At 46.8% G+C, this 17,564-nt stretch overlaps 1 protein-coding gene across 6 annotated transcripts in view; it reads left to right on the top strand.

The window, feature by feature from the left end:
- SPATA13 (spermatogenesis associated 13) overlaps positions 1–17,564 on the top strand; it is a 62,988-nt gene that overhangs the window by 13,885 nt on the left and 31,539 nt on the right. The window contains exon 1 of one of the 6 annotated variants that reach the window (XM_036250819.1): positions 12,728–12,915. The exons of the other annotated variants lie outside the window; for them this stretch is intronic. Within the exon in view, the coding sequence (XP_036106712.1) occupies positions 12,861–12,915 (55 nt within the window). The 5' untranslated portion in view covers positions 12,728–12,860. Of the gene's footprint in view, positions 1–12,727; positions 12,916–17,564 lie in introns of those variants that run through there. 6 annotated transcript variants of the gene reach the window in all.

The following is a 17,564-nucleotide window of genomic DNA, read 5'->3' as shown; positions in this document are numbered from 1 at the left end:
CCTGCCAAACTTTCTCCCTCAACTAGTGTATTTTGATCAGAAGTCAAATTTGATTATTTTTCAAAATTCTCATTCTCATGTCTGCTCATCCTTCTCTTTTTACTCATCCTACTTGCTGAGTTCAGATTAGTTTGTGTGTGTGATATAAACCAAGTGATCATCTCAATTGTCTCCCAGAAAGGAGAACGTCCGGTCTCCTTATCTTACTCTTGAGTGGAATCTTTTTTTTTTTTTTTTTTTTTGTAATCCTCACCTGAGTATATTTTTTCCATTGAATTTTTTTTTTTTTCTTTTAGAGAAAGTGGAAGGAAGGTAGGGAAGGATGGGGAGAGAGAGAGCATGAGAGAAACATCGATGTGAGAGAGATCCATCAATTGGTTGCCTTCTGCATGTGCCCCAACTGGGGCCAGGTATCGAACCTGCAACCCAGGCACATGCCCATCACCGGGAATCGAACCCAAGACCCTTCAATGTGTGGGCCAACACTCTAACCACGGAGCCACACCGGCCAGGGCTTGAGTGGAATCTTTGTGGGTTTCAAGCAAAGGACTAAAATATGACATTGAAGTCAGTAGAGTAAGGTATGACATTTAAAAATGATCATTTGTTACATTTTTTAAAGCCTTTAGTTAATCAGTAACTACTATAATTGAGTATTTTTATAATGCCAGACAACAGAAAGAAAACAACAAGATTAGGTACAATAATAACTAAATATAAAAAACAGAGAAAATGATTTTCTGAGGAAATACAAACATGATAAATTGACATAATTAGACTGTTTATGGTTTTTAAAAATATTTCTAAATTACTGAAATTATTGCCTGATTTGTTTTTTACAGTGTTTGCAGTTTAATTTCTTATGACTATAGTCAATTTAAAATTTTTTAAACTTTTCAACAATAGTCAATATAGAGTATTATATTAGCTTCAGGTGTACAACATAGTGATTAGATAGTTATATAACTTACCAAGTGATCACCCCAGTGAGTCTCGTACTCGTCTGGCGATGTGCGTGGTTATTACACTACTGTTGACTCTGTTCCCTATGCTGTACTTCACATCCCCATGAATATTTTTGTAACTGGCAATGAGGTTTTGCAAGCTAGGAAAGGGAATCAAATTAAGCCAGTGTAGCCCTTGGTGACCTGGGCCATAATCGCTCTGTTTTCAACAGAATGATGTAATTATTTAAGTGCTAATGATGGGATTGTAAGACTCTCTGTCTATATTTTTGCATTAGAAAACAGCCCCCCAAAAATCCAGTCCTTAAAGGCATGATATATATAAAGAACACCTTGATCTACAAGGGCAGAATGACCCAAAGAATATGCTGGGCAGTCTATCTGGAAAGCTTATAAAGAGCTGGCCAGTGATTGGTACGGGGGAGGGGGGGGGAGACTATTTTGAAAACCAACTCTGAGGTTTTAAAAATTCTGGTTCTGCTGTCAATAAAAAAGCAAGTGAAAAACATTGCAGACCACTCAAATTAGTCACTGATTTTACCAGGGTCTATCATCACTTAGAATACAAAGTTAGAGAGACGTATTAGAGCCAAGATACCTTAGAAATCTCCAAAGTAAATCACTTAGTGATAAGAAATCAATGTACTGCAATTTTCCTTTTGCCGCGAGAACAAATTGGGGACTATTTTAGAGAAACGTTTAACTCTGAAAAGGATGCTGGCAACAGTGTCTACCACGGAAAAGCTCCCGGCTTCCCCGCCACTCACGTTGCTGTTCTTGGCTGTCGATATGCAGCCAGGCCAGGAGCTGATAGCCAGGAGCTGACAGCCAGAGCATACCCTTGTTTGCTCAGCTCAGAGTTTTTGGGGTGGACCCGTCTATAAACTGCCTGTCGGCACTGGCGTCTGCCTAGTGTCTTAAAGCTTGGTCAGCGGTCTGTGACCCCTCCCCTGCACTGAGCTGGGTGCTGTCCTCAGAGTGGTCCCTCGGAGGCTTGTCTAGCAGGTGACTGGCCGAATGAACCTGAGGTGGCGCCAGGAACCCTCCTTGCCGAACCAGTGACCAGAAAAGCCCCAGCAGAAATATTGGGGTGTGGCAGCCTCTTGGAGGGTCTTGGGAGGGCTCTTCTTAAACTGAGGCCAGCGCGGCTGCTGTCTGTGCCCCGAGGGGCCAGTCCAGGGAGCCTCTCCAGCTGGAGTGGGGTGGCTTCCATTCACATGGCTGTGCTCATGGAGGGCTGTCCCCAAAAGGTCTCCCCCGACGTCTGCCGTTCCCGCAGCACCATCTCCACGATGGCCCACAGACCTTACTGCTTTCATCTGGTAAATGCACAGATTTAAGGTTGTTTTGTCTGGGCCGGGGGTGCTGCTCTAAGGCTGTCTTTAAAGCCCCGTAGTTGCAAAGTGCAGTTGGGGGTCATCACTCAGGAACGACATTCTTTCCATGTCTACAACTCCCGTTTCCATTTGATTGCGTACCAAAATGGACTTTTTCATAAATGGGAAATAGTTCCCACGTGTGTGTTTATTTACTTTCGCCCACTCAGGAACCTAGTATTGGTTTTAAAAGCGAGTTTATTCAACCTTATTATGAAGTCAATACACCTCTGGCTGGGTGGTGTATTTCAGGAAATGTCCACGGGGCTCTGAAACCTTCTTTTTTTTTTTTTTATCCTCACCCGAGGACATTTTTTGTTCAGAGAGAGCGGGAGGGAGAGAGAGGATGAGAGAGAGAGAGAGAAACATCGACGTGAAGGGACACATCGAGTGGCTGCCACCCGCACGACCAACCAGGGCCGGGGACAAACTACAACCGAGGTACGTGCCCTTAGCGGGAACCGAACCCAGGTCTCTCTGTACCGCAGGCCGACTCTCCAACCGCTGAGCCAAACCGGCCATGGCTGAAACCTTCTTTTAATGCGCCTTTGGCTAAGGTGACACCTCATCTGTACGACCCATTTTACAAATGTATGTGATGCTGTGTAGTACATACGTGTGCCCTGTCTCAGGGCAGCTCTCTGAATCTCCACAGCGGTGTACAGACGTGTGAAGTATTATGACAGTGTAGGAGTGAAGGGTAAACGGAGGGCAGGCAACCAGATCTGGGGAGCCCAAGCCTTCCTGGAGAAGAGCACCTCCCCGTGAGACTAAAGGGTGAATGGGAGCTAGGTTCAGTTGGTAGGTAAGGAGGGTGTGCTCCAGGCCGAAGGGGAGAGCGTATACAAAGGGCGGAAGGCATAGAAAGGAGAGCACATTTGAGAAACCGAGGGTAGGACGGCCCAATAGTTACTGCCTTACCCCATCCATAGGCTTGTAGATGACCAACATCCTCCATGCGCAGGCTGAGGACACGGCCGGCCAAATGCTTGCTGCAGTCGGCTGCTCGCTGGCTGCTGCTCGCGGCCATTGAGCTATGTCCTCATCCAGAGTCAGTGGCCAGGGCATGGCCCCAAACCTGCTGATGGCAGTTGTATTTATTGTAACTATGGAACTCATTTAGCTCTGTCAGCAAGGGAAATGCAAATATAGGACTGAAAAGAGACTCATGTCTATGAAAACGAAACTGAATACGTTGGAGAGATTCAATAAAGGTGAACTGCTGAAATAAATACTTTCTGTCAAATGAGATGAGAATTGAGAGCTGTAAGAAAGGGAAACATCAAAGGAGCTGTCCTCAGAATGCTTCAGAGTCTCTGGTTGCCACTGTATTTTAAAGAAGCTGGAGCTGGACTCATGGTTGACACATTCTGGGCGTGGCCTGTGCAAGGCAGAACGCAGAACTCCCGTTAGATGATCACGTACAAAGACCTGGGCCTGTATGGTAGCAGCGATGAATCCACTGCTCCTTTATATCTTTTAAGTTACGATGTGAATGGCACAAGTGCATGTGTCATTTTTTCCTCTGATTGAGGAGTTTTGGGTAGTTTGATTGCACTCGGCGGGAGGCCCCTGCTGTAGGTGGCTGAAGCAGGGGGAGGGGAAGGGGGAGGGCTGAAGGGTTGAGAGGCTGGTGTAGACTAGAGATCAGAATGAAAGATGTAAGAAGGAGACTGCCCACTCAGGGCCTCCTGGGGGCGACCAGGAACCACAGAGGGTTTTAAGTGGAGTGAGATTATTTGGAGACAGGGGGAGTCTGTTGCTTCCTTAGTTAAGGGGAGTGAGCCCTGAACTAGGGACGTGACTGTAGTACTGGAGAAATGAAAACTGGGAGGTCAAGCTAACTGTCTAGATAGCTAGGGTGCTGATACCCAGATGCCTGAGTTTTGGGAAGCATAGGAGAAGAGCACACCAAGGGGGGGGCTCCGTCCTGTTCCAAGCATGTTGAGTTGGAGGGGCAGGTGGGACAGCTACACGGAGGGTCTAGCTTGAGGAGGGAGACCCAGCTTAGAGGTCAAGATTTGGGAGTCATCAGGAAATGGATGGTGTTCTTAAAGCTATAGGAAGGAATGTTGCCATCCCAGGTGTGTGTGAATAATGAGAAGAGGATCAGCAAATTTGGGGGACTATTAAAGGAAAAGAAATCCACAAGGAGGTGGAAAAGGAATGGCCAGACAGGTGGGTGGTGTCCCCGATGTCAGAGGAAGCCAGGCTTCAGAGAGGAGTGGTTGATAACGTCAGATGTGACCAGAGTCAAGTCAGGTACTTACTGATTGAAAAATATCCGTTGGATTTAGTGGCCAGGAGGGTGTTGATCTTGACCAAAGCACTTTCATTCACCAGGAGGGCAGAGCCGGAATGCAGGGGAAGGTGGCCATACCATCCTGGCGGGGGTGGGGGGGTGTCACAAATTAAGTTTTAATATAGAGGTATCGATTTTGCTTGTCTGTGTTGGTTTTCTGTTTTTGTTTTTTTTATAGCTAAAAATTTCCCATAAAATCTAGGACTAAATAAAAATGATTGTTTGTGTTACCATATTAAAATTTGTTTTGGCTTTATTTTATTATACCTGAAAGCTCAACTTGATTGTGTGTTTATTTTTACTAAATATTTTTTAAAGAAGTAGTGATGTTAAGTATAACATCAGAAAGTTCTATTCCTTGATTTAGAGTTATGATGTAATAGCCCAACATATAGGAAGTGGGGGAAATTTAATCTTAAGTATTTATGCCATTTCAACTTTGATTTTAAAAAACTAAGTAAGTTGAATTGTAAGAAATTACTAAAGCACATTTTTTTTAAAGGTCTTGCAACCAAGTTAATAAAGTTATTTAAACACTTCAGGTTTGCCCTGGCTGGTTTTCTAAGTGGTTAGAGCATCGGCCTGTAGACCAAAGAGTTGTGGGTTCGATTCTGGTCAAGGGCATGTACCTCGGTTGCAGTTTGGTCCCCGGCCCTGGTCAGGGTCAAGCTGGAGGGAACCAATCAGTGTCTCTCTCTCTCTCTCTCTCTCTCTCTCTCTCTTCTCTCTCTCTCTCTCTCTCTCCTCCTCTTCCTGTTCCTCCCACTCTATCTGAAGATAAATGGAAAAATACGCTTGTGTGAAGATTAAAAAAAAAAAACACTTGAGGTTCATTTTTTACTAAGCAAAACAAAGAAAGTAGGTTTTTCTCCTTTGTCTTAAATTTTTGTTGTTGATCCTACTTCTAATTTGTTGGAAACAACAAATTTACCAATAGTTAAGTTAAAAACGGATCAGAACGTATTTCCATTTTTTCTTTAGTATGATCAATAGAATAATATGTTAAGAATGCTCGCCCTGCCCTGGCCAGTTTGGCTCAGCAGTTAGAGCATTGGCCTGTGGTCCAGAGAGACCCGGGTTCGGTTCCCACTAAGGGCACATATCTCGGTTGCAGTTTGTCCCCGGCCCTGGTTGGGTCGTGCAGGAGGCAGCCACTCGATGTGTCCCTTTCACGTCGATTTTTCTCTCTCTCCCTCCCACTCTATCTGAACAAAAAATGGAAAAATGGCCTTGGATGAGGATAAAAAAAAAATAAAATTAAAAAATTAAAAAAATAAAAGTGCTCTCCCTGGCTGGTTTGGTTCAGCAGTTAGAGCATTGGCCTGTGGTCCAGAGACCCAGGTTCGGTTCCCACTAAGGGCACATATCTCGGTTGCAGTTTGTCCCCGGCCCTGGTTGGGTCGTGCAGGAGGCAGCCACTTGATGTGTCCCTTTCGTGTCGATGTTTCTCTCTCTTCCTCTCTCTCCCTCCCACTCTATCTGAACAAAAAATGGAAAAATGTCCTCGGGTGAGGATAAAAAAAAAGAATGCTTGATAGCTAGACTTAATGAGTTAGAGAAGAAAGGGGACTCATACAGTGATTCAGGCATTGTTCTCTTCTAATTATTGTTAAGGTTAGTTTTACTAACAGACCTTTGGGTCAGAACAACAAGGTTGAATCGCAGTTCTACACTGACTAGCTCTGTGACCTTGGGTAAGTTACTTAGCCCGAAAGTCTCAATGTCCTCTTCTGTCCTAGGAGACATTAAAGTCATGTACCCACAGAGAAGTGAGAATGACCTGGTACACAGTAAGCATGCAGTGGGTATTAGCTGCCATTAGTACAAGGAATGAAGAGGACATGCTACACAGGAACAAGGGCAGATGAGCAGTGAGCCATGTCTACAGCCAGAGCTCTGAGTCACTTAACTGCACTGACCAGCAGTGTAACCTTAGACGAATCACCTACTCTAATGAGTACAAAACCATAGAGCCCCAGGAGTGTGTATAGAACAATATTGTTACTATTTTATTATCATCCCAGTATAGGATAAACAAATTTAAAATGCATACTCTCAGGTTATTAGAGGAAAAGAAATTCAACCGAATCTTTCCTGCTGATTCTCTTGACCCAGAATTTCAGGCATTTTCTAAGGATTTTCCAAAGACCCCAAGACTCCACTAAGTTTTTTGTTCAATGGACAGAAAAAAAAGAACAGCAGTCTCAGGTTGAGGTGTGTGTGTGTGATTTCTTGAAATTATTTTAAACATACCATAAAACCTTGTCTGATGATCTCTTACGTTTGAGTTATCTCTTTCGGCATTCGGTTTCGAAAAGTTTTCTTTCAATAATGAACCGGAAAAGATGAAGTCAGATCTTACACTTGTATCACTTACTGACCGTGATAGTGACAGATTGTTGGAAAGCTGGTTGGAGTATTGGTGACATGGCTCTTTGATTGTCAGGCCTGGAGGTCATGATCGGGCCTGGTTCTCCTCCCCTTCCCCATCCCGCTTGGACTCTCACCAGGGAATACTGGCATTGGCCGCGTTTGTTGGTGAAACGAGAATCCAGCTCCCTTGTCTTTAGGCAAGTAGTCGTGGTGGCCTTTCTCCTGACTGCTGACACTGCACCGAAATCACTCCTCTGACTGCTGTGAGGGACGGAGACTAGGAAGTGTTCCGCGTACAGAAGCAAGTATTGCAAATAAAGTATTTAGCATTTCGCAGCGAACTCTTGAAAAGATTATCCTCTACCGGTTAAAACATTCTCAGTTCTGAAACTTGTATCTGCTCAGATCTTTCTAAACTGTTCGAGTCTTCAAAATGTCACGTGTCTGAAGCTGAGTTGCAGAAGTTGGATTTTAAGTCCAAGGAAGGAGGGCGAGCGATCCAAACCTCTGGCAGACACCACCACCAGGCGCCTGTACTCTGAACCCCTGCTGGTCTGACGGACAAGGAAGCCGACACTTGAACACAGGTGGCGATTCACCGTCTCTCTGCTAAGCAAGATCCGGCCGTAGTAGCGGGGCTGTTGTCCCAATCAGATCAGCCTGGCTCGAAGCCCAGATTGGTTCCCGTGCACTCATGCCGCCCAGGTGCTGTGCTTTTCCCTCACAAAACACAAAAGTGACTCATTCCTGTGCACAGAAGCGTACCTGTTTAGCGGTTTTAAAGACCACGCCTTCCTGAAACTAATGTTACATGACAATTGTATCTCATTTTTTAAAAGATCACACCTTGCCTGGCCAGCGTGGTTCAGTGGATTGACCGTTGTCCCAGGTACTGAGAGGTCCTGGTTCGATTCCCGGTCAGGGCACATGCCTGGGTTTCAGGCTTGATCCCCAGTAGGAGGTGTGCAGGAGGCAGCCAGTTGATGTTTCTCTTTTATCAATGTTTCTATCTCTCTCTCTCCTTCCTCTCTCTCTACAAAATCAATAAAACATATTTGACAACAATGCTGGGGGAGTGGAGGAGTGGGATGGGGAGGAGGGTGTCTGAGGGAGGAGGAGAAACATCTATAACAAAAATAAGTTAATAAAAATTGAAAAAATATATAACAATAAAAATAAATAAAAAGATTACACCTTAACAATTGCCTTTCACTAAAATAAAGAAACAAGTGAAATTCATCCAGGACTCATTTTGTTCTGGTTATGTGTGGAACGTGCTCAGCCCTAAGCATCCAAAAGCAAATAGACAGACAGTACAGAAGGGGCCACGCGCCCAGGCCTCGAAGGCAAAGAGCCAGGTGCGCTCATGGCGGACAGGAGAGGCAGTGGCCTTAACGTGACGGCCGCACCTTATCATTTCAAGGGTGACTTTGTATTTGCTTCTGAATTTATCGAAAAGTCAGGTCCCAGGAACAGTGTCCTTTCTGGAGCCGTCCTGAGAGGGACCGGCGCACGGAGAAGGCGTGGATGACAGCCGGTGCATTGAAGCCGCCGAGAACTGGTTTTCCACTGTTCTGTGTGTTCACCTTCACGCAACCCCAGGCTGAAACAAATAGCTTTGAAGGTACAAAGAGAGGCATTTTCATCCTCCGGCTTCCAGTGCACACGGTGTGGTTTTTCACCAGCACGTCCTGGTGGCCCAGCTCCGTTTCCTGTGCGCTCTGCCACGGGGCCTCCCCTCTGCGGTGAGGTGCGCGCCCAGCGATGTTTCCGTGAGACCTCTGTGCGCCCGCCTTCGCCCTGTGTCGGCAGCATCCTCAGGTCCTGGGTGCAGCTGTACAGCAGTCAGTATGTGCTAGAAAATGGATGTTAAGTGTCTGTTACATTTCCCTGTATTGTTCTGGAAAAGAGTGTAATTGTGACCTGTAAATTAATAGCGGTGCTTGTCTTTAATCCATTAAGAAAAAAAGGATTTGCTTAGGGTGTACAGTTATCTGTGTTAAGGGACAAAGGAGCGTTGGTCTGAATAACTGTAGCCAGTTCCTGTTAAGGAACCCCCATTCCTGCCCCACGTCAGCAACGGGGGGTGGCACGGGAGTGCACAGAGAACCCTTGCTACCTAACTCCTGATCCTGGGTAGCCGTTGCTCTCAAGGGAATTTGGACTGGGGCTCAGTCCAGCCAAGGGTAAGGGGTGCCTTGGTTCTTGGCTGATGCGGTGTCCATCCTTAAGCCCATTTCCTAAAATTGACAAGAAAGCTGTGCCAAAGAATAGGATTACTCTACCCTTTGGGGCTCCTGCTAGCTTGTTCCTGTCCTGTGGCTCTTCCCAGTGAGGCTGTGTCCCAGCCCAGTGGGGACTTAAAGTCCCCGAAGGCGGGGACACCTTGGTACCACGCGGAGGGGTTGCTGTTTTGGTGAAGTAGTGGCAGCTGGGAACCTTTGATGATAACCAGTGCTGGTGATGTTTCTACACAAAATAGCAAAGTGGTCATGAAAGAATCCATACCCTGTTGTACTTAAAAATAAGATATCAGACATTTGGAACTAAATGGATCCTTAATGACTACCTAGTGAATCTCTAGCAGCCATCCTAGAGATATAGTGATGTCCAATGGTTTGTGTTTAAGGCACCTAACTTACTCCCCATTAATTTTGGGGCACATCTTTCTCATATGTGTATATGTAAATATATGTGTCTTAAGGCCACTTTACTGAAAATAACTTTAATTTGTATATCTATAGAATAAAAATGATCATGCCCTGGCCGGTTTAGCTCATCGGTTAGAGCGTCGGCCTGTGGTCCAGAGAGACCCGGGTTCCGTTCCCGCTAAGGGCGCGTACCTCGGTTGCAGTTTGTCCCCGGCCCTGGTTGGTCGTGCGGGTGGCAGCTACTCAATGTGTCCCTTTCACGTCGATGTTTCTCTCTCTCTCCCTCCCACTGTATCTGAACAAAAAAATGGGAAAATGTCCTCTGGTGAGGATTTAAAAAAAAAGAATAAAAATGATCATCACATATGTTTTCAACTTTTATCCTGTCTGATTTCTAAATATTTGACATTAATATACAGTATGGATTTCTCCACTCTCCTGTGGGATTGATTCTTTTGCTTAATTCTTCCATGTTGCCGGTAAGCAATGTTCGACCACGGAGTGTGGTGCTACCTTATCCAAGGAGAATAGGTTAATGCGTGTGTTGGAGGAGTACGGTTTAAGACTTCAATTATGCTTAAGGTTTTTCTTGCAGTTTTCTTTCTGGCTGTAATCACTATACATTTTTTTAAAGCTAAGAGTCAAACCTTTGTAGCTTCTTCCAAAAATATCTTAGAAGATTGTTGGGTCAACATCTTTTGAGAAGATGTCTCATTGAAGTGCAGCTTCTGTTTATTTACTTCCCCCCATTTTATCTTTATTTTGTTTTGAGTGTGCAGTGAAGTACGTTTATTTAGTGAATGCCTCTGTTTTAAGATCCTAAAACCCAAGGATCTTACTGTAATGCCCTGACCCCATCTCTGGATTTAGAAAAATTCCTGGGAGCTGAAAACCATCCTCTGTACCAGCTGCCAATGAAAAGTACAAGTGAGTGTTGGGATGATACCAAGGAAATAATGGCAAAAAATTCTTTTTCTTGCTGAAAACTTGCAATTTTAACCCTCCACCCCCCCATAAAAAAAGAACAAGAGAGAAAGAAGAAGAAAGAAGACACTGTGGATTTTACTTGCCTCCTGTTGGAGTTCAGGCTTTGTTAGAAAGGCTCCCATCTCAACTGATTCCCACTGTCCCTGCGTTGTGTTCGGTATTTCCCCTCTTCCCCCCGAGGAAACCAGCTCTGCCCGCTCGCTCCACCATCTTCACTAGTTTTTGACTTGATGAAAAACAGTCACGCATTCAAGATGTTGCCTCAGACTAGAGAGTTTCTTGAATTTCCTCGAACAACACTTCTCAAACTGAATGTGCATTTGAATGCCCTAGATCTTATTAAAATGACGTTTTTCATCCCAGGGTCCCGGGTTGGCTTGAGCACCTTCACTTCTAACCGGTTCCCAGGCCGGGCCAGTGCTACTGGTCCAGGGGCCACAGTCTGAGGAGCAAGGCCCTAGGACACTTTCTTTGGGGTAGTAATATGTGTTATTACAAAAAGGGAGTTTTGTGGCCAAATAAGATTGGGAAATTCTCTTAAACAAGATTAGACAGATGTCATTATTTAGACTGCTTCAAGCTTGTGTATCCTGTGGATTTCCAAGAGGTAGATGTAATAGGCAGTGGTTTTCAAACTGTTTTATGGACTGTATTATGCAACTAGTATTCTGCATGGTGTTCAGGAAACTTGACCTTCTGGAGAGTGGTCAAGAATAGATATTCTCCTAGCAAATGATCTATGAACCACTTTTTAAAATTGACTCTTTTAATTCGTTAAAAAATATATTGTAAAGGAAAGCTTTGAAGGCAATATGGTTTTGTGAAGGCAATATTGTGTGTGTGCATGTACGTGCATGCCCACCGTACATGCACACACATGCACACATATTTGTTGTAGATTATTGAAGCCCTGAGTACCCAGAAAACCTTCCTTGAAGGGTGGGATACACCATGTCAATAGAAATAGCCACAAGCATTTAGCAGTAAGAAAAGCCTACAATATAGCACCTTGTCAACATGGGTATTATAACTAATAACAGCTTTGCCTGAAGCGTTTGTGCTGTGGATTCTGTGAAAATTAACACATCATTACGGACCTCAGATTTTTCAGAGTAGCAGCAGCTTGATTGGTAACATTTGTTAATCCCTAATGAAGTGTCAGGACCGTCTGAAAAACTTTGTAATATGTTCTCAATAGCCGCAGAAGGCGCCTTGGTTATTCTACAGATTGGAAACGGCTAGATGGAGATTTGGAGACTTTCCCTAACGTAGTTGTGGTAGAGCAGATTTTGAACCTAGGTGGTCTGACTCACTCACTCCACAGCCCATCATGGTAAAACATGCATTTACCAATCAGCACTATCATTTTTTAATCAACATTTATTGACAGATAACCATGTGATCACTACTTTGCACATATTATCTCATCGTTCATAAAGTTCCTGTCATGAACAACTTGAAGGAAGCACAGTTTGTTAACAATTGTTTCACAACATAAAAGACTTGCTCATGTCGACAACTTGGAAAATACCAAAAAGTATAGAGGACATAATCCCTATGTCGTTTAGAGAGACCTTCTTTTAGAAAAAAAACAAACAATTTCTTCATTATAGAATATATGTACTTTATATAGTGAAAGATGTACCTATCATTTTTGCATAGTAAAACATACACACATATTTTTAAACAAAATTCTTCTTTTAAAGTTGTTTCATAAATTTAGTTAATGCAGTATCATAACTCAAATTTTTGTCATGCCGAACATCGTCCATTTTTGAACCTAGCAACCTCTGCTTTTTTCTCCAGTAAACAGATACCTTTCCAAAAGCTCTCTCTGAAAATGTAACTCGGGCTTGGGGATTGCAATGAAAAGCAGCAAACACATTCCTTCCATCCTCCTGGAGGGTTGTTGACTGCACCTGATACGCTCGTGAGTGTGTGGGGGTTTGGCATGTGCAGGTTTGCCTTCGTGTAGAATTTCCTCCCTGGCGTCCGGAGCTGTCTGGAGCCGCAGCCAGCCTCGGAGGTCCTGCGCGGGGAGCGCTGTCAGCTTCGCAGCAGCTCTGGCTGCTGTGGTCACAGCAGCGTCAAAGCTGTGAATAAGCAGTTTCTGCAGTTCCGGAGCCGGAGCCCGCCTGTGTGCTCCTCAGGATGCTCAGTCGCACCCCGACCCTGCTCTGAGTGTGGCTGTTTTTCAAGCAGAAGGATGGTAGCTAGAGGGGAAATAGCAAGATTTTGGAGTCTGGAAAGCCTTCACATGGGTATGTTTACAGAGAAAGAATTGTTGCGTTGCTGATTTGACTCTTTTCTTTCAGAGTTGCAGCCTGTCTGTCTCTGCCGCTCCTTGTCAGATGTGGGCTCACAGGAAACCTCATCTGTCCTGGTCCGGTGTCCCGAGCGTAGCTGTAATTGTACACATAGTAAAGCAGAGACATTGGTCTTGTTTATGGCAGAGCAGTGAGAAGGATATAGGAAATAATAAGAGTCAACAATGGATCTGCTTTTTATTGTGCTGGTTTTTGCTTCTGTTCCAAGACATTCCTTTACATAAGAGTTTGTTGTTGAGTTATGTACAAATGTGCCTTGCTAGTTTGGGGTGGGTAAGGGGTAAGGCTGTGGACTGATTTTTGAGAAATACTGTTTCCAAAAATGTTATTGCCCATTATTCAGTTATTCCATGGCTTTTTCGTTCACCCTTCCTTTTCAGGATTTTTGTGAGTATTGCCATTTAGGCTAGTTTCTGTTTAACTGTGAGAGCACTGTGGTCCTCTTGCCCTAGGAAGTTGTAAATTGCATGCAGTCTGTGTATTCTTAAAAAGAAGAGAAAATACTTCGCTGAAAGAATTCTAGCTGTCTGCTGCACATGGATACAATAGATGCTTTAAAAAGTCTCTGTTTTTGCCTTAAATGAGTGCCGGTAAGTCCCTGAAATGAATGAGAGCTGTAGCCACCAGCGGGAAGGGATCCGGGGCCGCCGGAGACCTGCAGTTCGTAGTTTGTGCTGCTTCCTTGTTTTGATTGGTTTTCTGTGCGGGCTGAGAGCAGACAGGGATGTGGTTATGGCTTCTCTATCTGGCCGATGGAAAATAACAGACCAGCACGTACTCCCTTTCACCAACGAAAAGTTAGAAAAAGGGAACCAAGTTGCCCAGTGATTCCTGCGTTCAGGGCTTAAACCTGCGTACACAGGGACGTGCCTGTGGACCTGCGTAGCTGGCTGTGATGGCCCGGTGTCCGCGAAGGACTGGGCTGCCCTCCTCCCTGGAGCCTGATGGGTGTAGCTGTGTGTATTCTAGCCAAGCGAGCGGAGCCAGTGCGGGGGAGAGCAGGGCAGCCAGGCGGGCAGTGACGGCAGCCCCGCCGTCCTTCTGCTCCTCCCTCTGGCATCCCTCCGCACCCAGGGCATGGCTCCCATCCTGCTTTCCACACTCATGCCCAGGCCCAGGGAGGGCCTGACCCAGCCTCGGGCTCCGAGTGCAGTGATCTCGAAGTGGCTAGAGACCCAGCGTGTCAGAATCTGCTGTGCAGAGCGGTGTCCCTCCTCCCGCCCCAGGCCCACGGGCTCCAGTGCGGAGCCCTGCAGCTGCCCGCCGCGCTGTGCCCTGCTGGGCTTGGTGTGAGAAAGGCGCGCTCTGTGTTGCTCTCACTTGGAAGACCGGTTCAGTGCGTTCCAGAGACGAGGGCGTATGTTTACAAAAAAATAGAAATGAGCCCTGGCCGGTGTGGCTCTGTTGGTTGGAGTGTTCCATGCGCTGAAGGTTTGTGGTTCGATTCCTGATCAGGGCACATGCCTGGCTTGTTGGTTTGATACCCGATCGGGGAGCTTACGGGAGGCAATCAGTGTTTCTCTCTCACAACCGTGTTTCTTTCTCTCTCTCCCTTCCACTCTCTTTCTCTCTAAAAATCAATGGAAACATATCCTCCAGTGAGGATTTAAAAAATAATGAAAATGACAGCAAAATTCCAGAACAGGAGGAAGCTGCGCCGCTGGCTGAGGGCTTTCAAGCCGCTGTGCTCCAGGGAGAGTGGAGGGGGAGGCCCAGGGCGCGGACCGCCCAGGGCTCGGGCCCAGCCCTCCTGCCCCGCCAGGGCCCGAACACCCCTCTCCCAGCACGTCTGACGTGACTCTGGACAAGCTCTGGCTTTATCTCAAGGAGAGGGAACGTTATTCATAGGTAGTTTAAAATAAAACTTACTAACCCATTTGTAGAAACAAACCCCACTTTCAGGCTTGGTGTCAGTTAAGCTCAGTCACGAGGTAACTTACCCCTGTCACCGCTCCGGGCAGCAGAAGTCCGCGGCGGCCCCCAGGTGAGCAGGTGTAAAGCTACACGCCGGAGAGAATCATGTTCAGGAGACCCTGTACCTCATTAAAGGTTATCAGTGAAGATTAGCAAGTCCATCTCTAGGGCCCTTATTTTCTATGTTTAGAAGATTCAAAAATACTATATGGAAAATGAGTTGAAAGTCTAGATTAGGCATAATAGTGACTTTCCTGACAGTGTTCCTTTAAATTTTAGAATGTGAAGGGTGTTTCATTCTTTAATTCAGTCAACTAACACTGACTGATATGCAAGTTCTTACCCCTGAGAAAGGCATAGCAGCGGTCGGAGTTGGGGTTGGATGTTAGGAGTTAGACACATAAACAGCTAGTGAGAATATCATAATTAAACAGCTAACATATAATAACAACAGAATGGTGATACATATTTTGAAAGAGGTAAGCCTGCCATGCTTCTAGGACATCAAAAACCGACCTTGTGACCACCAGGGGTCAGGGAATAACGGGGAGAAGAGCCGAGAAGTCCTGGATCCTATCACAGGAAGTGATGGCCAGACTGGGAGGGTGAGTCGGGATTTGATCACCTGTTTGGGATGGGAAGTTGCTCCAGGTGGAGAGCACAGCAGGCGAAGGATTGTGTCCTTTTCGTTAATACAGGGGACACTCTGTGGCACACGTGTGGGTTTTCAGCCAATGAGATCAAGAATCCATTGCCTTCCGACCTGCGGCTTGCTGCAGGGACAGGTGACAAAATGAACCCGTTCTAGAATGCAAACGCTTCCTTCCGTGGGAGTTTAAGTAAGTTTAGCCATGGTTCCCATGGTTCCCACGCTTAGCTGGGCATGGGAATCCTTGGAGAGCTTTGGAAATGCAATCCCAGCAAACGTCCTCACCTCGCCTCCCCACCCCCTCGGGAACCTGGTTCCATGTCTGTCCTGGGGCAGGAATCTATTTCCTAAACCTGCCCCATGTGATCAATGCCCTGGGAGTTTGGGGGCCGCCGGAGAGGAATGGTCCTGGGAGTGGTATAGCATGTTCTGACAGTGAAGGTCACCCTCCAGTGACCACTTTATTCCCTCTGTGTGCATCTCCATGGCTTGAGAGTCCCTTGGGGGATCAGGGTTTGGGCTCCTGGCTTCTGCCCAGAGGCAGTGGTCTTGTGAACGCTACCTGTGGGCCTGGACACTCGCTACCTGTGGTCCTGGACACTCGCTGCCTGCGGCCTGGACACTCGCTGCCTACAGGCTGGACACTCGCTGCTTGCAGGGCTGAACACTTGCTGCCTGTGGCCTGGACACTCGCTGCCTGCGGGCTGGACACTCGCTGCCTGCGGCCTGGACACTCGCTGCCTGCGGGCTGGAAACTCGCTGCCTACGGGCTGGACACTCGCTGCCTGCGGCCTGGACACTCGCTGCCTGCGGCCTGGACACTCGCTGCCTGCGGGCTGGACACTCGCTGCCTGCGGCCTGGACACTCGCTGCCTGCGGCCTGGACACTCGCTGCCTGCAGGCTGGACACTCGCTGCCTGCGGGCTGGACACTCGCTGCCTACGGGCTGGACACTCGCTGCCTGCGGCCTGGACACTCGCTGCCTGCGGCCTGGACACTCGCTGCCTGCGGCCTGGACACTCGCTGCCTGCTTGTGTGCCATTTCCGGCCTGCAGATGGGAAACAAGAAGGGCTTATCTCAGACCTGAGGAAGTCTGAGTGATCCGCAGGAGGTTTTCTAAAAGACATGTTTTTAACAGACTGTTCTAAGTGTGGGAATTTCCCTGCGGCCAGCGCTGGTTTAGGGAGGGGAAGTCCCGCAGAGGGGCCGCCCTGGCCGGACGGGTGCTGCTCGTTGGGGAACGGGCGTGGTGAGTGAAGGCTGAGACCCTTCGTGGATGTAGCCCGTGTCTGCCAAGTGCCTGGGTGTGAAGCCCAGCCTGCCCGTTCTTACCTTCCCCTTATTTTAGAAGCTCTGCCACAGCCCCCCGCCAGGTGAGACAGGACGGCAGCTGGTGTGCTCCCCAGTTACAGGCGAGGAGGCAAGGCCCAGGGAGGGAGGTCAGGGCCTCTTCTAACCTGGCTCGCTGGGACCCAAACCAGGGTCTTTGAACTCCCAGGCCAGTGCTTTTGAAATTCTGTCAGTCTGATCAAAAGCCCTTAAAATGAACAGAAATAAACCAAACAGGAAAGAGGCCTATTGAAAAACTCCCACCAGGGACGTGAGCAGAGGGCCTGTTTTTTGCTCTGTGCATAACTCCTATAGGAAGTCCTTATCCTTTGACACGTGTTACCAAATGGTTTTCCATTGTTGGTGATATTTGATATTTCCTGTCATAAACAGTCACCTTCGTAATCAGCTGTCAGGTTTCGGGCCTTCAGAAATCTAAAATCTAAATTCAGACAGAAGGATGTTTGTTGGTTTCTGAGGAATGTGGAGGCTGTTTACTGTTGGCATTTTTTAAAACTCGTGTCATCTCTAATTGTATTTGCGACAGTGCTCCAGAGGGAGAAGCTGGCCTGTGCTTTCTGGAGTGACAGCTCTCCCAGGTGTTCTCCAGCTGCACCTGTCCTGGGCGGGGCCCGTGGGCGGGGCCCCTGGGCAGAGCTGCAGCTGGAGAGCTGATCAGGTCCCTGGGAA

This window comes from Molossus molossus, unplaced genomic scaffold (genome assembly GCF_014108415.1).
Source record: "Molossus molossus isolate mMolMol1 unplaced genomic scaffold, mMolMol1.p scaffold_m16_p_10, whole genome shotgun sequence".
In the NCBI taxonomy this organism is placed as follows: Eukaryota; Metazoa; Chordata; class Mammalia; order Chiroptera; family Molossidae; genus Molossus; species Molossus molossus.
This window is presented reverse-complemented; position numbering and strand designations above follow the sequence as displayed.